Source organism: Myotis daubentonii, chromosome 7 (assembly GCF_963259705.1).
Source record: "Myotis daubentonii chromosome 7, mMyoDau2.1, whole genome shotgun sequence".
NCBI classification, from domain to species: domain Eukaryota; kingdom Metazoa; phylum Chordata; class Mammalia; order Chiroptera; family Vespertilionidae; genus Myotis; species Myotis daubentonii.
The window spans coordinates 55,775,595-55,797,598 of record NC_081846.1 but is presented as its reverse complement, the minus strand read 5'-3'; the positions used below and the strand labels follow the sequence as shown (position 1 = coordinate 55,797,598).

The following is a 22,004-nucleotide window of genomic DNA, read 5'->3' as shown; positions in this document are numbered from 1 at the left end:
TAAAGGCAATCACACCTTCCTGTCTGGCTCTCACATTCCATCCTTTGTCTACTACAAAACTGTGATTACTACTTTCAAGTTCTGTCTCAAAGTTAAATAACCATGAAGAGAAAAATATTACTTGTGGAAAATTTACTCCTTTCTCCTTTGCCTCTTATTATCCTAATTCATCTCTCATTTTATATCACTATTACCCACCCACTAATGACAGGGTGGAAGCAATAGTGTCTCTCAACACTTCTCTGCCAAAAAAACAAAACATAACACAGAATCCAACTGTAATTCCTTCTCGGGGGCTGTCCAGGCTGTAGTTTAGCACGACCTCCTCCTCTCCCCCATGAGGCCCACTCCACAGGATGTGCGGGAATGTGAGCTCACTTCCGAAAGACAACTGTGCTGTGGGTACTAGGAGGTGAAAGCAAAACCATGAGGCATCTGGTGAGAATCCAGTAGCCTTGGCCCTACCTTTCACAAAGGGGTCCTTTGTTTTCCTTCTGACTCCAACCACACCCCAACTCCCCCAGGCTCACCTGAACAAGGAACTTCCATGTAAGGCAAACTGGGTGTGATGGAAGATGGACTGGGGCCAAATCCTAGACAGTAGATGCGCTACACTCTTTAGTCTTTTCAAAAAAGAAAGAAAAATATTGGCTTTTGGAAATCTCTCCCCTTACCAACAATCACAGAAGGTAAAGAAAATGGTTGCAATGAAGCAAGAGAGCTTTCCCATCACTGATGGTGCTTTTAGTTCTACAACTGGGCCATAGAGGGGCAGAGGGAAACTGCTAGGGCTAAGAGAACACAGACATTCAAAGCAAAGGAGGGGATAAAAAGCAAACCCTGCTGAGAGGAGAGTGTCCATGGCCTCAGATGTCTCACCTTTGACTTCTAAGGATAAATCAAGAACGTAAACAAAAGAAGCAAGATCTCACTCTCCCCAGATATAGAAAGGTCCTCATGGCCCTAAATGTTTTCTCCAGTGACATCTGAGGTTTTAGGATTCTGCTTTCCCATAACCTTGGAGGGCAGGAGAGAGCTAATAAATTCTGTGGTTGTTGGCACTTTGTGCAACCTCATGTTAAGAGGATGCTTTTATCTAGAGGCATTATAAAGACTAGCTCTTGGACTGAAATTTAACTAAAAAAAAAAAAAAAAAAAAAAGAGTTTGCTTGGCATGGAGAATACTACAAATGAACCATTTTCTTCCATTAGTGTTATTTCTTCTAGAGAAAGAAGGGGACCAGTTGGACTCATCTGGAAGTTCACTACAGGCTGCTTAGCAGGTAGGCGTGAATGAAAACAGTTGGTAGCAATCCCTGGTGAGTGCTGAAATGCCACATTTGTTCAAAGGCCGAGTGTCCCTGAAATTTTTTTTAGTGCCCACTAAGTTTAAGGTATAGTGTTAAGAACTAGGGATACAGTGGTGGGTAAAATACGCTTGCAGTCTAATGGGGATTAGAGTGTACCCAACCTTATGGAAACCCATTTACCATTTATGACACAGAGTGCTGTTTTCAGAGATGTTATTGTTAATAAAAATGCCACCCAGAAGCAATATACTTGATACAGGAACAGCTCCAGTTCTTCTTCTTCTTTTTTTTTTGTTAACTATATTTTTTTTAAAATAGATTTTATTGATTTTTTACAGAGAGGAAAGGAGAGGGATAGAAAGTTAGAAACATCAATAGGAGAGAAACATCGATCAGCTGCCTCTTGCAGACTCCCTACTGGGGATGTGCCCGCAACCAAGGTACATGCCCTTGACCGGAATCGAACCTGGGACCTTTCAGTCTGCAGGCCAACGCTCTATCCACTGAGCCAAACCAGCTAGGGATTTAACTATGTTTTTATTGATTTTAGACGGAGAGGGAGAAATAGGATAGAAATATCCATCAGCCGCCTCCTGCACGCCCCCTACTGGGGATTGAGCCCTCAACCTGGGCATGCGTCCTGTCCAGGAATTGAACCAGCGACCTCTTGGTGCATGGGACAACCCTCAACCAACTGAGCCATATCTGACGGGTGCTCCAGCTCTTTTACAGCTGTTGATCCAGGCGCTTGGATGACATTATGAGAAACAGCTTAACCCTATAAATCCTTGATGTCTTATTTATTACAAAGATTGTACCAGGTGTTCCAGGAAAGCAACTATGTGGAAATTTCTTTAAGACACTAATGCTATCATTAGGTTGAGCAAGGGTTAGATGATTTCAGTTAGAGTTTTGAAATGAAAAACAGACACACACCCAGATCTATCATGATCCACTTGTTAAGTGTATGTAAGCCTATTACAAAATGAGAGATTCTTATTTGTCCTGTGGCTAGTTCCAAACCAGGGAATAGTCTTTATTTTGCTTGTTTTTTGGAGCCTAATACACAGGTTCCAGGTATAAGATGGGGAGACACTATGCCATGTCAGTTTGTTCTACAGACCAGTCCTCTGTGGTGGCCTCTGATTGCTCTTTATAGAAGGGACATATCCAGGAGGGCTGACATGCAGAAAAGGAAGTGCCATGAATACCAGTGTATGACTGTGACCAGTAGGTAAGTTTGGGTATGTTATGTTAAAAAAAACTAGCATGAACTGTCAACCCGTAACTTCTTTATGGTCACCTTTCTAGATTAGCAACTCTTTATCTTGATGCCTAAAAAATAATTGCAGAAAGTTCTAACAAATGATTTATGATTTTAGATGTATTCCTGCGTTAAGGTGATCTAAAAAAGATAAAAAGTTGCCCCTAGTCAATTTATTTTACCCATTATGCAGATTGTGTACCTTAGATTTTACCCCAATCAACAGTCTGTAAAATATAAACTGTTTCCATCAGCATGGAAAACCAGCCCACTCTTCCTTTTTGATAAGGTGAACTACTTTCAAAATCTTCCTTTAAAAATTTCAACCTAAGCAACCATTTTTTATTTATTTTATTTTTTTGGTGAGATCTTTCAGGTCAGATTCTCTTCTTCGTTTCCAAGACAGAAAAGTTACTTGCTTGTTCATCAAAACCAACAGGAACATGTACCTCCAGAAGTTTAACTACTGTCGCATAACCTTCAGCAGGCAATGCCACACAGGCAAACACTGACCTGACCTTTTCTGGCCCCTCTCAAGAGCCACCTGGGGTAACGGCATTACTGGGCTCTCCAACGTGCCCTCAACAGGGCTGTGCAAGCCGGTGAGCTACAAATGTCTGACTGTGTGGCACTCCCCTACCTCCCCTAAAGGACGATGAGCCATCTCGGTGATCCTCACGATGACTCACTGCACATCTCCACCAAGATAAGCCTCCTTATCTCTCTTTTGAAGCTCAAACTCTGCAATGATTTATGCTCAAATATCTTCCCTTGATACCCACACTAAAAACCGCTTCTAAATTGCCTGCTATGACTAAGCACCAAGCTTCTGATTTGCCCTCCTGGAAGTCCTCCTCACGTCTCTGAGTGCTCGGAGGACTCAGTCCTCTGTGGTTCGTAACAGAGTGGACCTTTTTCTCGCTGAGTTCTAACAGCTGGAGAAATGGCTACTTCCAAACTCCCATTTTTCTAGGTATGTAGTATTTTATCCCAATCAGCATTCTATAAAACACAACAGCCCTCGATAGAAGCTTTTCCATCAGTTGTAGAAAACTAGCCGACTCAGCAAGTGTAATTAGCTTTCTTGCTGATGCTGGTGCCTACTTTCAAAATTCCCCAACAAACAACATGCAAGGGATTATCTGGGACTTTTCTCTTAAAAACTCAACCTAAGGATCTAATAAAAATGACTATTCACCTGTCACCTCTCGGTAGGTTTCCACCTGTCCTTTCCTGACTTTATATAGTGCTTCCATCTCCCACTCAGCTTTACCTGGCAGTGAAATAACAATTTAACAACATTAAAGTCAGGTTAACTAAAAAACAAAAATGTAATCCTTCCCCATCACTCTAACATTTTACTATTCTTTGTTTACTACTTTTCTAAGTCTATATTTATTTTTTCATATTTGCAATGTTTAGATCCTTTTCTTCTACCATTTCCATTGTGGACCTTTCACTACCTTTTTATAGAATAATTAGTAAATGGTTACATAATGTGCTATTTGAAAAGGGACTGCATATAGTTTCTCCGTTATTGTGATGCTGTGTGAACATCTCTGTGTATAATTTATCTCCCCAATCTCAGTGCCAACAGCCATACTGGTGGTCAGATTGTACGGTGGTTGGAACACTAGCTCTGGATTAGTCTCCCTGGGGTTTGCATTGACTAGCTGGTGACTCTGTGTAAGTTATTTAATATTCCTGGTTTCATAATCTGTGCAATGGGGATAGTGACAGTACTTATTTCAAAAGATGGTTGCCATTAACATATAAAGGTGCTTTGGCCCTCAATGCACATCAGCTATTATTATTACTGCTACGATAACAGGAGGAGCTCAGATTTTAATAATGGTTCCCCCTCTTGCCTTTGAATTACTAAAATAACTTCTCAGGAGAGGGTCTGGGTTCAGAAGTTATACGCTGATGTGTTTCCCATTGAAATTTCATTTTCTGGGATTTAACAAGCTGGCGAGGGGTGCTGCCTTGGCTCCACATAGAACAGAAAGAGTGTTCGAGCTGTAGTTAAGGATGAAGTTACTGGCAAATATTCTTTAGAAAACAGTTTCATAGTAACATCTATATCCTCCACCCAAGATCCTTATGTTTTAATAACATTTTTCTCCATTTCTTATTGTTCCTCCCTCGGACAACCTGATAGCAAAAGGGGGTAAAACTGATTCAAGCAATCTGTTGCAGGCTAGGTGTGACTGATGGTGACAATGAAGCCAGCCCCATCATAAGCCTGGCATAACAATCAATCAAACATTTCCAGCTCAAACACTGGCACCTTTCCAGCTGTGGTCCCTTGTCACTTTTTAAAAATTGGATTTTCTTTCCTTGGAATTTTAGATCTGCAAGAGGGCGCTCAGCCCATGGCCACCCAGCACGCTGGCTTTTGTGGCAGTGACTGCTCGTAAGAGTGCAGCTTGGAGAGCACATCTCATCAGTGCGTGCATTTACACTCTGCTCTACTGTGCACACGGGGTGCGGGACATGTGAGCACACCCCAGTCTCAAAGGTACGATCACACTGTCCTCAAAGTACTAGGAGATCGCACATGTCTTTGTCCTACAACTGCCAAAACTTCGTGTGTTTTTTTTTACAGAATAAAACAATGCTTAAGACAAACATTCAGAGAACAAAACGGGCAATAAAAACCCTTGAAGGATGTTCAGTCTTTCTACTAGAGTCGTAATTTTTCTTCCAAACATTACCTTTTCTGCTTCCTGGCTTAGGACAATGCCCTACTACTATCACCTATACATACAGTTATGAAATGTGGTCAGAGCAGTTTCTAAGCCCTGCTGGGCACACACCCAATCAGAAAAGTCAGGGTAACATAGAAAGCAGACGTAAAACAATCTTTGGATGGAGTGGGCCAGCAGTCACACACGTAATTCCCTAGAGTTCCTCCATGATGCAGACAAAGCTTGGGCGACGTGGCGGAATGATCCAGCACAATACTGAGAATCTAGACAGCACTCCCATACCCAGTGACTGCACACACTTTATTTTTAACTCTCTGCCCTTAGCACACAGGAACCTATTCAGACTCCATTAATGTCATGGAAAGGTCCAGAAAGAGAGATGGTGGTCACACTGCCTCCTGCAGCACTGAACTCGTGTGTGGCCTTTGTTCTTACGAACATGTGTCCCGCCCCAGAGGCAAAAATAGTAGGTACAGGGCAGGCAGCTCGAGGAGAGCTCAGCCAACAGGCATGCGCATCAGCTTCTCAGAGACTGTACTTTCTGCTAGGAAGGTACTGGATTAGGAGTCGTTAGACACCTCCCTGAATCATGGCCATGAGTGACAGTGTTTTTGCCTTGGGGACGTCTCCTAATTTGGACATCAGTTCTATCCAACTAAAACTTCCACCCATTGTTTCTTTTTGTGAATCCTCAGCCGAGGATATTTTTTCCATAAATTTTTAGAGAGAGTAGAAGGGAGGCAGGAGGGGGAGAAACATCGATGTGAGAGAGACACATTCACTGCTTGCCTCCCACTTGTGCCCTGACAGGTGCCGAGGATTGAACCTGCAACCCAGGTACCTGCCCCTGACTGGGAATTGAACCAATGGCCCTTTGGTCTGACACTCATAACCACTGACAAAACCGACCAGGGCCCCACCCCTCGTTTCTGATGCTCACTTTGTGGGAAACCGCCACCATGTTAATGGTCCATAACGACAGAATATTTATCAAGTAAGTATTAAGTAGTTATTTCAAACCTCTACGGAATTTACCTAGATTTTCCCACAAAGAAGTCGTTGGTTCTTTCACCCTGGCTGGGGACCGTCTCAGCAAATCTGACTTCCTGGAAACCAGCTGCACTCAATACCACAGTAAATCCAAATAAAGCAGTGGTTCTCAACCGTGGCTGCACATTAGAATCACCTGGGAATCTTTTTAAAATCCTGATTGCTGGGCCTCACGGAGGATTATTTTCTATTGAAAATAATGTGGAGGATGAGGCCCAGCAATCAGGATTTTAAAAAAGATTCCCAGGTGATTCTAATGTGCAGCCACGGTTGAGAACCACTGAAATAAAGGATGAGGCTTCAACATTTTCAGGGGAAAATGAGAGACTGGGTGGGGGAAGGATAGAAGAAAAGGCCTCACGAGCAATTATTTTTTGTAATGTAGATTTGAAGAAGAATGTGCTATAAAAAATGATAGAGCCTCTTTGAAAATATGGTAACATCACACACAAAAGCTCCAGATTTTTAAAAACCCATTTCAGAATACAGGTCGCATTAAATTTGTGACGTGAATTGTGAATTTTTACAGAACTGTAAGCATGCACTGCGTTATGTAGCTTCCCCTGGGCCAGGGAGGGGCACGCCTGGCACGGGGGAGCCCAGCCACACCACTCTGGGATGAACAGTGTGTTGGCAGAAGGATGGGAAGCATAGGCGATGTGACAACTCATGTGTATAGTCAACCTCCTCCTGCTTAGCCATCTACAGACTTTCTTAAGAATGCCACAGTCAAGATGACTTCACTGTACAGTTTGCTCATTTTCATAAAGTGTCTTTTGGGGACTATGTTGAACATGGGTTTCTTTTCTGTACTTGGCTCCAATGTCACAGGCAGCCTGCCAATCGTGCCAGAACCTGGGTACTCTGACAGAAGCCACCCGGGGAATTCTGCTTCTGCTGGCTAAACACCTCGCATCATCAAATAAACCACCCTCTGACCATATTTGTGAAATGTTATGTCTGCTTAGCAATGAGCCTACATTATTTAAAGATGAAAGTGAAGGCTCACTCAATGTACCCTTGCCTGACAATGTGCTTGTTTTCGGCTGGTTCTACTGAAAATAATGTGCCCTCCATGGAGCAACCCATGTTTTGGAGTAGCCACTCAGGTAACCAGAGGGAGAGGACAGCACCTGAATGAACAGACTGAGCACTGAAGATCATCCTCATATTCTATACACATAAAAAAAGAGGGGGAGCAATACAGAGAAGTTGAAAAGAGTTTCAAATTCTGTTGTGGGTTCTCAAATCCACTGGGGACTTGTTTTGGGGAAAAGTTGAGTTCAGTGGGACAGTGTGCTTTCCAAGTTCCACAGTGTGCATTTCAAACCGCTGCCGAATGTAGTTCAGCCTTGTTTATATGCAGAAGGGTATCCAAAAAGGCCCTCAAAGGAGCCATGACTATTGTGATGAGCTCCACAGGAAGAATGCTTAGACCCACTTGGTAACCTCTGCTGTTAAGGGTGACGCACAGGCATCCTGTGCCTGGCACAGAAGCAAAACTAACACACAGCCCCTGCAGCCAAGGAACCTGCAATCTAGTTTGGAACCAAGACCAACACACAGAAAAGATCATTCAATGTTAGAAAATGGCACAACATTAAGTTCTGATTCAGAACAAAGAGAATGGATTTGAGCGCACAGTTGCCCCCCACTAAAGTGATGATCTCACTGTAAAAGGAATTGTCCGTTTCTTGTGCCTCGTCTGACACTTGGCACACCCTGGAAGAAATTTTCTACTAGTTGTAAGGTACAGAGACTCCCACAATCATTCACATGTGGTTTGGAAATCCAGGTCTTTTTTTCCTTGAATGGGTGTGACCCATGATCTTCAAACCCACTTCAAAGAAAACAGTTAAATGATACAACCATGGAGTCCTTCAGAGAAAAAGGAAACCGTCCAGCCTCCACCCAGGACACTCTGAAATCTGTTCCACTGGAGGAGCCGGTAGATCTTATCTCAGACTGAAAACAACATCAAAAACAAATGTGGGCTGGGACGGTTCTGTTCTTAACCTTTTCTTGTCGCATGCAAGGATAAGCTGAGAAAGCAAAGAGGTCACAGGTGGGTGGGAAAGCAGCCCTTCAAAGAACGGATACTATAAGGCTCTGTGCAAGGACGGCAGGGAAGTGAGGAAAACACCAGGGGGCAGTGCCCACAGCGGTTAGTTAGGAGGCCCCATAGGACAGGGTTTGCAGAAGATGCCCGCCTATGAAATGTCTCCCTTGTCTCTACTTGGTTGAAGGGTAAACCATTCCTATTTATTTTATTTTCTTTCAATTCAGGTGTTGTTGATGGAAGAAGAAAACCAATTTAAAAAAACAAAGGGAAGCTCTTCCACAAGGCTGAGTTCATTGGAATAGTTTACGTCCAGGTCTTTTAAAATATATTTTTACTTATTTCAGAGGGGAATGAAGAGGGAGAGATAGAAACATCAATGATGAGAGTCATTGATTGGCTGCCTCCTGCATGCCCTCCACTGGGGATTGAGCCTGTAACCCGGGCATGTGCCCCATCTGGGAATGGAACCATGACCCTTGGTTCATAAGTCGATGCTTAACCACTGAGCAACACCGGCTGGGCTATTTCCAGGTCTTATATAGTTTATGCTCCAAACCTGTGCCTGTGGCCATCCATGCTCACATACAGCCATACAACCTGTGTGCTGTTAGGTTTTAGTACAAGAAGATGAATCTAGTCTGCGGTATCACATGTACTTACAGACAAGTGTTCTATGAAGTGAGTGAGACTCAACTGGATATGGAAAATTAAAGTGAATCCCTCATCACAATCAGCAGCCGTTCAGTTAAAGATGGAATGATAGCAGAATAAATACTGCTACCAGTTAAACTTCTGGTTTGTGGTCAGCCACTAGCATGCTAGCTTGTAAAACAGGTAGTATTGCCTTAGTGAAGAGTCTAGTGAAATTTATACAAAGCCAACAAACATTTATTGTTGCTTAGTATGGTCTAAGTCAGGGGTGGGCAAACTTTTTGACTCGAGGGCCACAATGGGTTCTTAAACTGGACCGGAGGGCCAGAACTAAAGCATGGACGGAGTGTTTGTGTGAACTAATATAAATTCAAAGTAAACATCATTACATAAAAGGGTACGGTCTTTTTTTTTTTTTTTTAGTTTTATTCATTTCGTAGTTTGCCCACGGCTGGTCTAAGTGCGATGCTGGGTATGAAAACAGAAAGATGAGAGAAGTTTCTGCCTTAGAAGACCTTCCAGTTTAATGGACTAACACATGTAGACATGTTAGATGCTGATACAGGTGCGTGTTCTTGGGGTGCCGGGCAAACAGGGGGTGACCCTACTGGATCAGAGAAGGCCCTCCCAGGGGGACGCAAGCTTCGCACAGCCTTGAAGGGCGAGGGGGAACAGCCAGGTAAAAGGGAAGCAAAGGGACCCGAGAAAGTCCCGAGAAAGTGGAAACCATGTACGAGAAATGAAGCAGCACGATGTGTTTGGAATAACATTTCCAGTTCAATGATGGAGGAGAAACAGTGAGGCTGGGGACAGAGGGAGACAGGACTGAAGAATGAGGCAATGTCATCCTAGGAATCCTGACGTGCCTCTCGGAATCCTAATGGCCTAGGGGAGAGGTGAGGGGTTACACTAGACAGTGGTAGGAGGGATGGAGGGGAGACAGTAGATTCTGGAAATAATCAGGGTGAAAATGTAAGGACTTGAATGACTTTGTATGTGAGAGATGAAAAAAAGAGGGGTTGGGGGTGCCCAGGATAGTCAGTCCTGGGTTTCAGGTTCAGGTGCCTGGGTGGATACTGGTTACACTCCCGGAAGTAAGGAAAACAGGGAAGAGGAGCAGGATTAGACGGGAAGAGGGGCAAGTTAAATCTGAAGTAGAGGAAAGCAAGGTGAGTGAGGCCAGCAGCCTGAAACTCAGGAAAAGCCAGGATAAGCAATGAGTGTCGGAGAGTCACTGGAATGGAAATAATAGCTGAAAGCTTGAGTGGATGAAATCTAGCAAAATCATGAGCCAAAAATGGAATAGAGGGAAACACTAATAATTAAGGAGCAGAGGGAAGAAAACAAGCCCACAAAAGAGAATGAAGTAATGTGAGATGGGAAGGAACTGGAGAGACAGCTAAAACATCAGGCAGAGGAGGACACATTTCAAGGATGAGTGAGGGACCAGCAGCACCAAACCCAGGAGGCAGATCAACCACAGAGAAGACAGGGAAGCCTCCAGGTTGGACCTCTGGGGGTAAGTGTTAGGGTTGAGTTGTGTTCCCTCCATACAAAAGCACCCCAGAATGTGACCTATTTAGACATAGAGTCTTTTTTAAAATGTGTTTTTATTTTTATTTGTTTATTTTTTATTGAATTCATTGGGGTGACACTGGTTAACAAAATTATACAGGTCTCAGGTGTACAATTCTATAGTACATGATCTGTATATTGCACTGTGTGTTTAGCACCCCAAGTCAAGTCTCCTTTCATTTCCATTTATCCCTCCTATACCCTCTTCTACCTCCCCCATCCCCCTTAGACACAGAGTCTTTACACTTAAAATGAGGTCCTTAGGGTAGACCTGGATCCAGTGACTGGTGTCCTTATACAAAGGGGAAATTTGGACACAGAGACAGACATGCACAGAGAGAAGATGGTGTGAAGAGGCAGAGGCAGAAGATAGCCATCCACAATCCAAGAAGCAAGGCTGGAACCTATCTTCCCTCCCAGTCCTCAGAAGGAGCAGGCCCTGCCGACACTCTGATCTTGGACTTCCAGCCTCCAGAACTCTGAGATAAGGCATTTCTATTGTTTAAGCCAACCAGTCTGTGGTACTTTGTCACGGCAGCCCTAGCAGACGAATACAGTAAGTCTACCACAAGGAATTTCAGTTGCATACTAGGGGAAGAAGTCAGCTTGGAGAGAGTTGAGGTGGGCATGAGAAGCGAGGAAGTGGAACACGGTGTTAGAAGGTTTATGTGGGGAGGAGCTAAAGAGGACTAAACTTAGTTTAGTTTCAAGAGTATGGGGACCTGAACAATCTGAAACACAAATGGACCGATTTTATTATTTATTAAAATGTATTTGCATAAAACAGTTCATAGTTTTGTGCTTTTAAAAATGTCTATGGGCCGAACTGGTTTGGCTCAGTGGATAGAGTATCGGCCTGTGGACTGAAGGGTCCCAGGTTCGATTCCGGTCAAGGGCATGTACCTTGGTTGCGGGCACATCCCCAGTAGGGGGTGTGGAGGAGGCAGCTGATCGATCTCTCTCATCGATGTTTCTAACTATCCCTCTCCCTTCTTCTCTGTAAAAAAATCAATAAGATATATATATATATATATATATATATATATATGTATGTATATATATATATATGTATATGTATATGTATATGTATATATATGTATATAAAATTCTTAAAAAAAAATGTCTATGGTAGTTATGCTCACAATTTTTGTTCCTAGTACTATTTGTGTATTTTCTCCACCAACTAGTTTTGCCAGATATTTGTTAGTCATTAAAAAGAAAGGTTTTTGGTTTTGTTTAAAAAAAGAATAAAAGCAAAAGACAGACTGAAACTATGAGGAGGGGCTACCTGGCGAGAGCACGGTCCTAATAGAATGGGATCAAAGATAAAGCTTTGAACCCTTGGTCCTTGAGACTTTGGGGAAAGGGCAGGGGGGAGGCAAGAATGGGTGTGGATATAGGTCTCCCTGTTGGGAGGAAGCAGGACATTGATGATGGCATTCCTGATGGGTGATCTCAATTTTATTCATCAAATAGGAAGGGAAGTTATCTGCTTAACCTAGGGGTTGAGAGTGAGAAGGGGACTGAGCAGGATGAAGAGCTGCTTCTAGGGAAGGGTGAGAAAGCTGAATGAGGACCAGTGACCCTGAGGTTCTGATCAAGCTGGAGACAGCCATTACCTGCCCGGAGGTAACAGGAGCAGTCAAAGTGGACTGCTGTGGGATTAATCCAGTTCAGGATTCTGCCACGCTGGTGTGACCATGGTATGGAGTACAAGGAAACTGAGAATGCTGCTAAAGAAACGTATTTAGTGTTCAAAAAGTGGGGACCAGATGGGATGGGAAAGAAGGACCGATAAAAAGTGAAAATGGAAGAATCCCTTTGTATGTCAGATCCAGTTTAGTGGGAATGATAGTGTGATGTTGGGACGAAAAGCTACAGGCGTGTGGGGTTCTTGGTCACGACACCACCAGGCAGGGCAATGGGAGGGGAGGAAGTGGACAGGAAAGCAATAGGAGTTGAGGTCCAGACACTAAGGGAGGGCGGAGGTAACAAAAGCAGACGCTGGGGTAGAAAGTGTCACAGTCCTCAGCCGTGTGACTGAAGTACAGGTTTGTTGAGGAAGGTGATAAGGTGGATTAGAGGATGGCTTATGCATCAAAAGAAGAGAGGCTTCTTAGGGCTTTACCAGTCAGACAGATCCTGAGTGCTGGGCCAGCTTCCATTTCTATTTAAACAACCAATGTCTGCAGAGATGAACTTCTAAGTCCTATTTGTAGATCCAAGGAAATAAACTTTAAAGAGCTAAATGAGTGGGGGTTTTTTTTTGTCCATTGACATAAGTCATCATGTGTTGAAATTGTACATGTATTATATAAAAAAGACCACTGATAACATTTTAGAAAACATACCAGAAACTCCGGGTGGTGTCTTAATGAACTTCCCGTTAAAATGACCAATAACAGCTTCACACTTTTCTGTTGATTCCATCCTATATTTATATAAAAATAAAACATAAATATTTAGAGGTCTCTTAGTTTTCATGTTGTTCTGGGCATGTGAATACATTCTTACAGGTTCGGTGAATACAAATAAAATGGAGCAAACATGTGAATAAGAAGAAGTGGGTTTATCCTATCTTTATCTAACCGTGGCTTGTATACTTCTACAGTAAAATAACTGTTAATGAGTACATTCTGAATCACAAAAGAAAAAACCAAACTGTATCTAGATTGTTTAAGACCAAGCATACCAAATGTATAATTTTTATCTACTTGTTGGAAAACTGACATTCAAGACACAATAGCTTTGTTAGTCATTATATTAAACTAAACACAAAAAATAGTTTAAAACATGAGTGTTTCACTGTTTGCTAGAATATTTTAAAGATGGCCTTTCCCTTGACAAGATCACAAAATGAAAGACTCAAAAGATTCTATAAGAACCAGTGTCAATCAGAGGATGTAGAACCTTATATGGTTTTTGTATTTGCTTTAAGTTTAAAATTAAATTTAAGTCAATTATGTACCTTCCCTTTAATCTTGGCTTTGGAGGTGTAATTACAGGATGGAGTCTAACTTTACAACTTATTCTTCATCATCTGCAGGGGCTAAAAACACTTGAGAAACATTTCAGGGGAATTAAATGATTTTGACTTAGGGTTCTTTAATGGAAGAAACACTGAATTATCTATTCAAAAGGCGCTACTCTCCCAGACGACCCAGAGTTACACCCAGGTTTTAATGGGCAATAATAGTTTTAAAAAGCAGAAGAACTTAATTGGATTCCATCTTTGGGTACAGAAATAAACTACTTGATCTGCTTTCAGAAGAACACCCACAGAGGTGACAAGTTTTAGATGGCACCGAGCTTTTCATTGCTTCACGTGGATCCTTTTAGCCAATCAAGTGCACACTGGAGAAGCTAGCCTTAGTGACTTTTGGCTGCAGAACATCTTATTTTTATTATAAAACTAGGGGCCCGGTGCACGAAATTCGTGCACTGGGTGTGTGGGGCGGCGGGGGGGGAGTGTCCCTCAGCCTAGCCTGCCCCCTCTCACATACTGGGAAGCCCTCAGGCGTTGACCCCCATCACCCTCCAATCGCAGGATCGGCCCCTTGCCCAGGCCTGACGCCTCTGGCCTAGGCGTCCGGCCCGGGCAGCGGGGACCTGCAGTGGCAGCGGGGGGTGCCGCGATCGCGTGGGCTCCGCCCCTGCCCCTGCAGGAAGCCTCTGGCTGAGGCGTCCGGCCCGGGCAGCGGGGACCCACAGCTGCAGCGGCCCCGCGATCGTGGGCTTCGCTTTAGGCCCAGGCAAGGGACCCCTAGCTCCTGGGACTGCCAGCTTCGACCGTGCCCAGCTCCCATTGCTGGCTCCACCCCTACTTCCTGCTATCACTGGCCAGGGCGGCAAAGGCGCCTGATTCTCCGATCATGGCTGGGGGGCCCCAGGGCCGCCTTTGCCCTGCCCCCCAGCTCTTAGCTGCCCCCTGGGTTTCTGATCACTGTCAGTGGCAGGGGGCTTCTTCCTGCTTTCCCTTTCGCCTCCCTGCATTGTGCCTACATATGCAAATTAACCGCCATCTTGTTGTCAGTTAACTGCCAATCTTAGTTGGCAGTTAACTTGCATATAGCCCTGATTAGCCAATGAAAAGGGTAGCTCGTACGCCAATTACCATTTTTCTCTTTTATTAGTGTTGATTATCTGGCCTAACAGAAAAGGCAATGGATTAAAAGCCAGAAGACCTTGCTTCATTACTTGGCAGCCCAGTGACAATGAAAAAGTCCCTTCTTTGCATCAATTTTCTTATCTGTAAAATTGTAAACAATGCTTGCTTTGTTATCTCACAGGTCTGTAGGAGAACATGTGATTGACCTCAAATCAGATAATGTATTTAAAAGTAAAATGTCAGCAATTTTTCCTCCAGAATCCAAAGTTGTACTTTAAGACATATAGACATTATCTGTTACTACACAGTATTAAGTTCCTAAGTAATGCACCATGTAAAATAAGTTTTTGTACATGGGCTTTCAGATAAGAACTATATAACAAATCAAACCTCCTCCTAATTAAGATTTTTCCTTTGGAAACCAAATTAACCACTACACCGAAGTATCCTTCCTAGGAAGGAAGGGACAAAAGTTAAGATGAAAGGAGTGACTGCACTTTAGATCCATCTGTAACATTTTACTTCTTCAGAAAATAGTCTGAAGCAAAATTGTCAGATGTTACCATAGGTGTAACAATTGGTGCTTACACAGATGTCATATCATTGATTTACTTTTTTGAAAGTTTGAAATATTTTATTTAAAAATCTAATAATGTCATTGATTTTATTGATGATGAGTCAAATTTCTATCAAATGAGAAAAATCATACTGATTTCTGTACAAAACTTAGGAGTCAGAGATTGCTATTTTGAAGAAGTTATAGACAACCTGATCTAATTAATAAAAATATTAAGGATGTACACTTTCAGAACTATTGCTGTTAAAATATTTCCTTGCCCTGAGTCACTAAATATTAGTGTCCTCAGGTTCAAAAATATGAATAAACTTCCAAAAGATTTGGAAAAATGCAAACCCATATTTACACACAATTTAAGTTCATGGTGCAACTAGTTCCCATAATCCTGGCTTAAATTCTCTTCTTGCTCAATATTTATTTCCCAGGAAACTTAGCGGAGCTATGCTTGTTAGCATAATAAAAATAGGAAATCGTGTTTACCTAGCAAAGCCAACGCCACGACTTGTACCACTGGAATCACGTAGTATCCTTGTAGAAATAACTTGTCCAAATGGCTTCAGCATGTTTTCAAGTTCCTGCTCATCCATGGACAGTGGCAAATTAGAAATATATAGGTTGGTAGGATCTTGTTCTTGTTGCTAAAATGGAACAGAGAATTGTCCATTACTTCCCAATAGAAGGTGAGATATGTTAACACACCTACTTTTGTTGAGCCACTCTCTTTGCTCGGGTAAGATCATGGGGACTACAGAACACCTGAGTCACTGTGGACACTTGAGAATAGGATCTGAAGCCTGGACAACCTGTGCAGGTCAGACATGATCCGACAGAGCCTTTCTTAGCAGACCTGGAAGTGGAACTGCTGGCAGAGACGTGAAGCTGGAGAGGATCCCCTCGTGGAACCACAAGTCTCAGCTGTTCGCGGTGTTCCCAAAAATAACCAGCCTCTGCTCTACTCCTATTTTTAGGAGTCCATTTCAGGCCACTATTGCGCAGAAGGCGATTACTGCTAATCATTCAATCCGGAGGCACATGTGGGATTTTGGACCAAATCATCCAAATCCCCTCCTCTGCTCCATGGCAGAGTCCTTACTACTTCTGAGCTGTGATCACCATCAGGAAAAGGAGAGCTCCGAAATGAATGACAACAACAAAAAGAAAATGCAAAGGCATACAAAATGATAAACTCTAGGCAGATCAGATTTTAGAATCTGGGTAAAATTAAACTCTAGAACAGATGGGGGGGGGGGGCGTTGTTAGGTCCTTGCTAGTGAAAGAGGGACCCAGGGGCCAGCAGGGATGCAATTACCTGTGTGCATAATAGAAATGCAGAATCCCAGGCCCCACCCCAAATCCACATAACCAAATGCTGCATTTTAACAAGATTTCCAGGTGATTCATTTGCATGTGCAAGTTTAAGAAGCAATGATTAGGTCATTTCCTATTTATCGTTCCTTTGTTGAGGTAGAATCAGCTAAAACCAAAGATATCCATACTAATAAAAGGGTAATATGCAAATTAACCATCACTCGACAACAAAGATGGAGGTGCCCATAGCCACAAAGATGGAGGCGCCGGGCCAGAGCCAGCCAGAGCGGGCAGGACACCCCGGCTGGCCACTGAGGGCCTGACTCTGGGCGGCGGCCACGGAGCTGGCCGGAGCGGGCGGGACGCTTGGCTTCCTTCGGGTGGGACGCCCTAGCCAGCCACCTACACACAGTGCGCAGTGCGGGTAGAGAGCCAGTGGGCCACGGAGAGCCTCTGGACAGGGGAGGCGGGCCGGCGGAGGGCAGCCTGTACTCCCCACACAGTGGCGGCGGCAGCCATGAGTGCACTAAGCAGAGCCTGTGGGCCAAGCTGAAGTAGCGCCTGCAGGCCATCAGCGCCGAGGAGTGGCTGCACAAGTCCCGCCTCCTGGCCCAGAAGGTGTGCGATCGTAGGGACAGCAACTGTGGCGGGCAAGACTGACGTCCGCCTGGACATGCCCCGGGGGTTTGTGTATCTGCGCAGCTGTAGGCTTCTGGTGTGTGCACCCTCTCTTCCCCCCTGGCGTGAGAATGTCCCCCAGCGCGCTGTCACCCACATGTGCCTACAACAGTCCCGGACCATGGCGCACCCGCGTCCAAGTTTCCCCCTCCCCTCACCCCTCTGCCACACTTCCATCAACTCCAGCATGCCTATGTCCCCCACAGGACGTGTGTGTGTTCCCTCCGGCATGCTCACGTCCTTTGGAGAGTGTCTGGGTGTTCTGGGTGCTGGGGGTGGGCACCTGTGAGATGACAGTGAGAGGGCAGAGTGGTGATGCCCTGTTCCCACGGAGGCCAGTGCAGTGAGGAGATCACCTCTGTGGGGCTAATGCAGATGCTGAGGTGGGAACAGGCGTGGACAGACACACCTGGTAGGCGTGGGCGGCCCTTGCTGAGGTGCCTTCGGTCAGCGTTCAAGATCGGGAACCCAGAGGAGGCGAGGAGTTCCGTCCTCTCAGTGAAACGGTGGGATAGTCGGGGTGACTGCAGAGGAGGAATGTGCACTTTGGGTGCTGGCACCCATGAGCGAAGGCTGACCTGGCTGAGCCTCGCTCGCGTGGGTCTTAGTGCACTCCTGCCGGGCAGCGGGTGACAGGACGTGCTTTTCCGAGTTAATGAGAGAAAACATTGATTCTTCCACTGCCCGCGAAGGTGGAAAGTGGAGTGGGGAGACATGTCGGGGGTGAGCGAGGTTCCCTGTCTGGGGGTTCCAAATCTGCTGTTGGTTCCTTTCACCGTTGACTAGAGATATACAGGGTGTCCCCCCCAAATGTATACACACTTTGAATACTAATTCCAATGGGTTTAAGCATGAAAAGAAAGAAACAACAATGGAGCTGTCATCTGTTAAAAGTGCGGGCACAAACTGGCAGTCAGACATTCCCCGAGGGGTCCCGGATTGGAGAGGGTGCAGGCCAGACTGAGGGCCCCCATCCCCCGCCTGCATGAATTTCGTGCACCGGGCCTCTAGTATAGTAGAATTTCCTGAGAACCAGTAACTGCTATGTAAATGTACTAAGAGTATGAGGTTCAAATCATCAGCGGAAAAACCCATGTCTATGGGAATATTTTCCTACCAAGTCAAAATTCACATCTGCAATTGTGAAATTAGGGTAGCCTTAATTTTAATTTTAAATCAGGCTTAATTTTAAACCAGGTTTCCTTTGACCTTATTAACCAACTAGAGGTCCCTCAGCCTGGCCTGCAAGGATCTGGCCGAAACCTACTCTCCGACAACCCCCGAGGGGTCCCAGATTGCGAGAGGACGGTTCTCAGGTGACGCACCCTGGAATCGGGCTCCCTCCTCTCTGGTTCCGGATGCGTCATCCCAAGAACCGCTGCTGCCAAGTGACCGCAGCTCGGCAGCTCTTGCATTGAGTGCCAGTCCCCTGGTGGTCAGTGAGTGTCATAGCTACTGGCTGGTTGGCCAGTCGGCTGGTTGCTTAGGCTTCTATATATATATATTGTACCTTTACACACTGAACTATGCAAGCTTATGCTATTTCTTTAACACATTGTGGACCAGTAGTTTTATTGCTAGCTTTACCCAGTGGCCAGATAAGTTTCTACTGAACGAGTACAAAAAACGTTTTACATAAATGTTAAAGGCACGCTTTAAAATTAAATACCCATTGCATTTTGAAGTTATTTATTACATGTTCTTACAAGCTAATATCTTTTTAAAGAATTCTCCCCACCAACTTCACCCAATTAATCACAAAGCTCCTTGATTAGCCATTTCATGTGGGTTCTGATCTCCCAAATCCACAGTGCTAAAGACAGTGTTTGTTCCTATGGAAGTCTGGTCTTTAATTGGCCAACATAGAAGGGGTCCGTCCTTTCTGTCTGAAGGTGGGTATTTAGGGGCCTTGTAGCCTAATACTGCTAATTCACACTGACAGTGCATCTCACACAACCCAGACTCATCATAAACTCTGACTCCAGTCCTGTCGCCCAGCAGTTAAGTCGAGGGGATAAAGACACAGGTAATGAATACCACAATACAGATGTGTACAAATGACAGCAAAAGACAGATGGGGACCTTGTCTTAGGAAGATTAGGGAAGACTTTTCAGAGGGCATGACTCTGAGCTGAAATTTGAGAAACAGGCAGAAGTCACGAGGCTGAAACCCGATTGGGAAAGGCTACCTAAGGAGTTTGATTTTATTTCGTCAGGCACTGCTACTTAAACGTGTCCACTGAAGCAATGCTATCAACAGGGAGAGTGACTATGTATCCCGAGGAGTATGCAGACAAGGGCCAAAGTAGCTTTGTAAGAACTGCACATTTTCTTTGAAGCCTTGTGCTTTATCTAAAAAAAGGAGGGGGGCAGGGGGAGCCAATTTTGCAATCTACCCCTTAACTATTCAAGTTTGTTTTAATATAGAAACAATATTTCTGTCCTAATACTTTTAAGTAATACTCATACTCCAGGGAGATAAGCCATGTTTATCCTGTGATTTCATGTACTTCAGTGGGTGAGGGGGGAGTAGGAGGAAGGAGGAACTGCCGAGCACATACTGCAGTTAGAAAGCCACACCCTGAAAATGTGGAGCATTTGGAGGCACAGATTAATACGATTAAACCTATCTAATTAGAAAGATTTCTGAATCATGCTTAGTCAGATTTAGAATACAGCTGGGAACCCCATAATTAAAGAGCATTAAAACACGCCTTGGGCAAAGATATGGCATAAAAAAATGTTACATAAGAAATCTATATAATAAATATTGTGGGCTTTCATTTTAAGTTATAATCATAAAAACATAAATGACTAATATTTAAGAATTTCATAGAATTTGTCATATGTGAAGTTTGTTAAAAGGGCTGACAATGTAGGTACTATTTCCTACATCTATTTTAGAGTTGCTTCTATTATTAAAATATTTTTTAAAAAATATTTTTTAAGTCTTGATTCACCTTGAAAGCTTACCAATGAAGAAAGAAATAAGCGCTAAAATCAGAATCCAGAAAGAAACTGAGTTCTTAACCCATCCTTTGATAAATAGTGAGATAGAATAAACACAAATAAATATTTTCTATGATTTTAATGTATTTGTTTTCAATAGCAACAACTCAATTAGGTTTTTCACCTGGGATGACCCTTAGAACTAATGTTATTTAGTGACCACACTGTCGCAATAATGAAAAAACACACACAATATAAAATTCCAAGCTGGCAGCATTGGCCACAGAAATATCTAACCCTCAAAGTGTCCATGCATTCCAATTACCCTCCATTCACAGGAACAAAACATATAATATTTGTAGGAAGTGGGGGGTTGTTCTTGAATGAGGGTAATTTAGTTTCCTTAAAATCAGTGACAACCATAACTGTTTTATTACATCAATGCTAGGTCTGAAAAAACAACTCTTCTATAAATTATGGGTGGCCAGACATAAAAATGGGGCCAACAGGCCTCTTTATGTACATGAAAAGGGTTCAATGGCTTCTCTAACAAGTAGAAAACTGGATCCCACATTGGCCATGAGTGGGATAAATGGCTACTAATGTTCATTTGAGTAGAAAAGCAGGACTCGGACGTCCCGCGTGGTGTAAGGCACTCAGTCATCATCTGAAAGAAATTAACAAAAACCTCCCTGTGCGTGTGGAATGGTTCCTAAAATGCAAGAAGGGGACTTGGCAGGAAGACCAGACATCTGTTTTCTCTTGTACTGAATAGGTTCACCAACCAGCAGATTGCTTGCTGCTCATGGGCTTGTGAATGCAAACTGCCTGAAGCATGGTAGGCCTCAGTGAGGAAGGGGAATTCAACTCCTGCTCCTTTAACTGCCTATTTACTGGGGGGGGCGCAAGGCGGGGAGGGATGCAAGGTTACCACCAGCCATATTACATATGATGATCTGCTGACTCCAAGCCCGCCTTAAGAGGCACTGCTGAAAGGCCTGTACAAGTCATTCTACTAACAGATATCACTAATGCTGATTTGAGTTTTATGTCCTTTTAGCTCATTATCTGAGTTTTTCTCTTCTTTTCATAGATTTCAAGTGTTTTATTTTTAAAATGCATGCATTTAAAATAAACGCCAAGTGTAACACAAACAGGATTGGTCTTGAGACTTTGAGAAAACCTTTTGATAAGTATCCATCAGGTACTTGATGGACAGAGATCATTTTATTATTTTTAAATGTCCCATTGTTAATTCTGGATATTTGCCCATCCTAAAAAGAAAATTTTCTTCTCACTTAATTGGCTTTTTTGATTAAGAACACAACAATCATTCAATAGTTACCATATGCCAGGGACCAAATAAGGCACTGGAAATTAAAACATGTAAAAATAGTCATTGTTGTCTAATGTTTTCTTTTAAAAAAAGTATGTTCTCATTGATTTTTTTTTTTAGAAAGAGAGGAAGAGGGAGAGATAGAAACACTGATCAGCTGCCTCCTGCACACCCCCTACTGGGGCTCGAACCCTCGAGCTGGGCATGTGCCTTGCTGGGAATTGAACCTGTGACCTCTTGATGCAAGGGTTGACGCTCAACCACTGAGCCACACAGGCCGGGCTGTTTAATGCTCTTTATTGGCAGTTTTGAAATTCAGTTTTGAGTGTGTGTAGAGTCGTTTTTCCACCCAGGTAGCCAATGTGTCAAACAATATATTCTCTCTTACTCCCTGGATGACTCTAGTACAGTGATGGTGAACCTTT

At 43.7% G+C, this 22,004-nt stretch overlaps 1 protein-coding gene across 10 annotated transcripts in view; it reads right to left on the bottom strand.

Moving 5' to 3' along the window:
• The window catches only part of RBMS1 (RNA binding motif single stranded interacting protein 1), a 227,662-nt gene that overhangs the window by 15,163 nt on the left and 190,495 nt on the right, over positions 1 to 22,004 (bottom strand). For all 10 annotated transcript variants that reach the window (XM_059704294.1, XM_059704286.1, XM_059704291.1 and 7 more), the window contains exons 5-6: positions 15,789 to 15,946; positions 12,975 to 13,054 (exon numbers count right to left, since the gene is read on the bottom strand). In XM_059704294.1, coding sequence (XP_059560277.1) covers positions 12,975 to 13,054; positions 15,789 to 15,946 — 238 coding nt within the window. The remainder of the gene's footprint in view (positions 1 to 12,974; positions 13,055 to 15,788; positions 15,947 to 22,004) is intronic.